The following is a 5,991-nucleotide window of genomic DNA, read 5'->3' as shown; positions in this document are numbered from 1 at the left end:
CGCTGGTAGAATGCTGCATCTTTGCAGACACATCTATCGATGAGCAGGTTCTCCCGACATCCGGCTACGCCTTTCTTTGAGCCTCGTTTTTCATACATTTCTCGCCACACAGGTTCAATTCCACCAAATAAAATTAAATAAATAAAATCATGCAGTTTTCTGGCGGAAATTAAGTACATAATGACAATAAAAGGTTGATTTTATTTTGTATAATATTTTCTCTCGACTAAATGAATTTCGGAAATATTTTTTCAATATGAAACTCTCCTTGGAAATGACACACTAAAATTCAAATTACAAAAATTAAGCCATTCAAAATCAAATTAATATAAATTAAATTTATATTAGTATCATATTTTACAAGTGCATCCAACATGCATTCTTATTATTAAGATATGAAATTGACGGAAAGCGGAAAAAGGGAAACAATAACCTTTTGTTTTTGGCAATCGTGAAGTAGTGGGTAGTGGGGTAAGTGGTGGGAGAAAAACGAGCGTACGCGTCAAGCTACCGTTCCGCATGCGTTCAAAGACTCTTTTTCAATAATTTATATCTTGCGAAATAATGCAGATAAAAAATTTCCGATTGCACCCCTAGAAAGATCAGTCAAAGAACTTATAGAATCCATCATAATCCGAAAATCGATTTTTTGTCTAGTACGTCCCTTTTCTCGGATCTCGTCACATATAAAGATACATAATATATCATTCAAAATAATATATAATGTGGAAAATTTTTGATTGTATCTAAACTCTCAAAAAGCGAAAATTTGAAATAAATTTCAATCCAATTTTGCATGTATTCGCGTTTGTGGCGGTAAACAATTTTAATTGATCTTAATTTGTTTTTTATCTAGATGAATTACTACGATGTCAGAAATTTTATTAAGTTTAATTTGAAAAAATTCATTCGTTGAGGAGAAAATAGTATTATTGGTTTTGTGAAAACACAAAATATCATAGTTTACAGGCAGTACGCTGTCGTTGTTCGTACGAAAATGGGTTGAGTTAAACTTTTCAAATTCGCTTTCGTTCCTCTCATAGTTCTACGATACTACGGTACTCTCAGGGACGAAATCAATTAAAATGAGCACGCGCATTTTGCCCGATTCAGGTAGCATTAACGTATTATTCAGAGTGGTTCGGAATCATTCTGATTGAAGTACGGAATCCTTCTGATTTATGTATGGTATCATTCAATGCCATTTGGAATGACATTTCATTATCAGACTGTTTCAGACGGAATGAAAAGTTCTTGTAGATTTGCGTGGAATAAATCAGAATGCCTGTGAAATGGTTACGAACTCATTCGGAATTAACTTGAGACACCAATTTGGACCGAAAAAGAGTTAATCATAATTGGACGAAATCTTTCGAACTGTATTTGTCTTTTACTCCGAACGTCGAAATCATTCGCTTTAATAACACGGAACGTTCCTGAAACGTTTCGCGGGAACTTTCGGAACGATCCAGGAACTTTCCCGTAACGTGTAAAATGACCGCTACTTGCGAAAGTTCTACTGAAACCCGAGGCAAACCTGCCGCTTTGTTATTTTTAACAACAATTATCGCGTAAACCATAAGAGACAGGTGAAAATTGATGAAATTTGTTAGATTTGAGTACAACATATACTACCCTACTGAAAAAACCTACATAGTAAACTAGATTAGAAACTATGTGGGAACCTATATGAAATCCTTTTTTAAATTCCTATTTTAAATTACGATCTAAGATGGGAATATAGGATGGGAGTCTATGTCAGTTATTATTATGGGGTTTCATGAAGGTTCCTACATGTTTGGGCTTTGCAATTAATATTTAAGGAGTCCGCATAAGTTTTATATGAAAGCTGTGGCTGCGTAGTATTTTTTTTCAAGGTTTTTAGGATTCCCGAATATGCACCCTAAATTTCCAAAACATATTTCATTTAAGAAAACTTATAATGCAATGTGGGATTTTATGTAGGAGAAAAACTTCCTTTAGAGAAGTTCCGTGCAGCAATATTTGCATCCTCTTTTTAATTATACTTTTCAAGGTTTTGAGAACGTGTGAACACATTGCAGGCACTGTACGAGATCATCTTTCTCTGGGGAACAACCGCTGCTATGGGAGTCGCTTTTCATAGGATAAATCCCATTGCTGGCTACTTGGTTGCTCCATATTTGGCATGGAACTCACTTGCAGCCGTCCTGAACTATGTTGTAGACAGAGATAACAAGCAATCCACAATAACGGCCGTCGAAGAGAAGAAAAAATGAGAGGATCGTAATGAGCACAATCAGTTTATAGTTCATGTTTATTTTTGCATACATTTTGTTTAGTTTTGCTACAGCTTTATTACCTCTCGCAATCTTGTACACTCTTTATTAAAGAATGAGCTTTTGCATAACAAAAGTCTCGTTAATATGCGCATATTTAGTAATGAATATGAAATAAACGAAAATCCCGTTTCATACCGACTAAATTGCAGTATACAGGAATTTATATATAAAAATCAGTTATTAACTCATATTTACTAGATTTCGTGAGATATAAATGATCCATTAGTGTTGATTTATATTTTTATATCCGGGGATGTCTCAAGCCTACTTTCCCTTTTTACGAAATGAATGTCTTAGAGTGGAGGGTGCAGGAGGATGTTGATATTTAAGTTTAATTAACATTGTTCTGTTAAGTTTAAATTTTGATATGAGTGCGTGTATGCATGAAAGGGTTATGTCGTACAGTATGTATTTAACCATAATATTAATATTTCATTATACATTAGTATTTTATATTAAGATTATAGACTTTATGTTTCGTTTGCTAAGTAAATAGAGGTTTGTCAGCATGGTACTCACTCTGAGTTGGCTTGGGTTTTTCTATCGGCCCTTGGAATATTGGCACTACTTTCCTTTCCATTTTAATCCGCCTCCTTTGCGAAAATATAAAATGAAATAGTTTTTACCATTTTACCATAATTTCAAATTTTCACTAAAAAGCCTAAGAGAACAGCGATCATTAAACCTTTGAAACATCTGTCTTATTGTAATCGAGTTTCTGGAGCAAGCATGTAATAAAATGTTTACTACTTAATGGCATTTAATACGGGTTAATCCCAGCTGCATAGGATTCAAGACAGGGTCAGCTCTCCTCAGGGTAAAATGAGTCCCGAAAGTTACTACCATTTGGGTCACTCAAAATTTCAAACGCTACCTTTGGGTCTGTCCCCTTTCCTTTTTTCTAATAAGTAACCGCCCTCGAAACTCTTGTTTAAATTTTCAGAGAAGAGTAGAAAGTACAATCCTTTACTTCGAATCGGTTCAGTACCCACGATACTCTTTGGTAAAACTTCTCCTGGATTCGCTATAGTTTGCAAAGTTTGCGATCTAGGACTAATCGTGTAATTCCTTCGTGTGTCGCCGGACAGATCGATTTGAAGTGCTCAAATTAAGTTTTTTTTGTGTTACCTTTTACTAAATAAATATTTTTTTGACCCGATTTATAGATATCGGTAGTTTTAATTTTGAATTGATAGAACCAACTATCTACATTCTACAGTTTTCCTCGGTAAGGTAAAAATAAACTAAACTTTGTATAATATTTCCTTCTCATTTTTCTTTCCCCTTTCTTATTTTTTTTTTTTTTGAAAAAATTGGTGGCAGCGGTAGGATGTTGCTCAACTACTTGCTTTTTAAACTTCTTAAATCCTTTTAAATCTTCTTCCTAAGAAAAAACTTTCTTCTTTGTGAATTCTAATCATGTGCCAACTTTTAGCAAAGTTATCCCTATCTTGTACATATCTGATAATTTTGGTGTATTCTGTAGTTCATTTTATGTAAGTGCAATTTATATACTCTTTTTGTCTATATATTATCTATGTGTATATCATTTTTGTCTGTGCATTTTGTATATAATTTAATTTTTGCCTGTGTTGAGATCATATGGCACCCATGCTATCTGCGATATACCGCAAGTGAACAGCAGCGTTTTTCGCGTCTAAAATTGACTGTGTACGAAATAAGTATAATTCGCGGCCAAACCGCATTTTATCAAATTCATTTTTGCGAAAATTAGAAATTTTTGTTTTGTTTTATTGCGATCTTCGGCAACTTCGAAATTGGTTTATGTCGAGGCGTTCTGAAATGTAATATTCCACGTTATTATTGGAGGTAATTGAATCTATTTCATCTTCACGAAAACCGTAATTAAAAACGGATTTTTTCCAATTGAAATTGATTTTTGAAAGTTAATCGCTTTCTGGTGTTAAAAACAAAAATTTTCGACTTGCTTTCTTATTTAAGAATTTTATTACTCTAAAATTTTTATTTTTAACTAATTTACAGTCCGTAATTCATTTTCGTTTTACCCGCACTTTGATACGTTTTTTCTTTTATTAAAAATTTTTATTAAAAACGGGTTTTAAAAGTATTATTTACTTATAAAATTTGACTTACTCGTTTGATCCTTCGAAAGTGTTCAATTTCTTAAAATAATGTCATAAGAAACTCTTCGTGCCTGGAGTTATCGCGAAGTTAAGGGGAACCGCTAAGGAATACGTTGACGGGTACACCTTCAACGATATCAAGGGTGTCTTAAAGCAGTTAAAGAAGAATTTCTCAAGCGGTCACCAATTCAAATATTATCATCAGTAATTAGCAAGAGTCGCGATGCTTCCTCAAGAGACCGTATCTCAGTACGCCGCGCAAGTACAGAATCTAGTACGTGGAGCGAAATCTTTCTTCGCCAGAAATGATCGGGAAGTGCATTTGCAGACTTGGATTTGGGGATTTTGACCTAAAGGGTTGCTTCCTAGACCCTTTACTCTCAGAAATTGAAATTCGCGTAGCTGCAAAAAAATGGACTACGCTGGAAGATGCGATCGACAAAGCTTGCAAAGAAGAGCGTCTACCACGGCACCGCACAGTGGGAAAAAATGACGTTTTTAGTTCAAATAAACGTACAGCCCACAAATATTGACCGATTTGGACAACAAAAATTTGCAAAAAATGCTTATAAGATTCCTGAGAGTTGCCGGGCCTGATTTTTAAACTCGACTTTAAATTTTTTTTATAAATAAACAAATATGACAAAAAATGGCCATTTTTTCTATTTGACGTCCCCGTTGCTACTCAATAACATTGTTGAAATCGTCTAAGTTTCATAGTGTAACATTAGTTAAAGATATTCCAATATTATTTAATGAACAAAAATGGTTATAAACAAAGCAGTCATTGAAAGAATGTTTTTTACGAATTAGGAAATTTATGCTAATTTTAGGAAATTTCATAATTTGTTGATTAGTCTAATGTATTTTTAATGACTACTCTAATATGACCAATGACCAAATTTTCGTTTTGTTCAGGTTTCTTTGATTAATCCTATCTCCTAATCTCAAAGCTAAACTTCGAAACAGCCCAAACAAACCGTTTTTTGCTGAAAATGAATCTTTTCTACGTTTTTCATCCATGTCTGTGCTCGAATAGCCGTTTCTCCTTTTCGAACTAACGGATCGGCTAGGTTCGCGGATTTAGGTGACTTTGGAAGTTGCGTTCGACTTTTTTTAGGCTATACATGATTTATGACACAAAGGCATACGAGTAGAGATAGGATCAATCACAGTTACCTGAACAAAATTAAACTTTGGCCATTGGTCATATTAATGTGCTAAGACTGACCTCTTTAGCTAAGTGGATGCTGTTTTAAGGTTAGGTCTGACAGTTTTAAGGTTAGGAGCAGAAAGGCTCTGAACAGGGATTAATCCAATTTATAATCAAACCCAGTGAGCCGAAAAACCTGCAAAAATGTGGCCGGGTAACATTTTCTATGAACAAAGCAGGCTATTTTGCTATTTTTGGGTGTTTTTTTCAGCTTAAAAATAAGTCCTGACCTGATGGGGCCAAACGGCCACGGGATTCTGATTCAGGTACCTCAAAAACATAAGACCAACATAGTCTGGACAAAATTGCAGACAACTCCTTTTTTTGTGTGCCTGTCTAATCAATATTTTTA

At 34.3% G+C, this 5,991-nt stretch overlaps 1 protein-coding gene across 1 annotated transcript in view; it reads left to right on the top strand.

The window, feature by feature from the left end:
- LOC117175114 (translocator protein) overlaps nt 1-2,845 on the top strand; it is a 63,151-nt gene extending 60,306 nt beyond the window's left edge. Inside the window, exon 3 of the mRNA XM_033364688.1 lies at nt 2,064-2,845. Within this exon, the coding sequence (XP_033220579.1) occupies nt 2,064-2,258 (195 nt within the window). The 3' untranslated portion in view covers nt 2,259-2,845. The remainder of the gene's footprint in view (nt 1-2,063) is intronic.
- The last annotated feature ends 3,146 nt before the right edge of the window (nt 2,846-5,991 follow it).

Source organism: Belonocnema kinseyi, chromosome 1 (genome assembly GCF_010883055.1).
Source record: "Belonocnema kinseyi isolate 2016_QV_RU_SX_M_011 chromosome 1, B_treatae_v1, whole genome shotgun sequence".
Taxonomy (NCBI): domain Eukaryota; kingdom Metazoa; phylum Arthropoda; class Insecta; order Hymenoptera; family Cynipidae; genus Belonocnema; species Belonocnema kinseyi.
The sequence above is the reverse complement of the archived record's forward strand: the minus strand, read 5'-3'. Positions and strand labels throughout refer to the sequence as shown.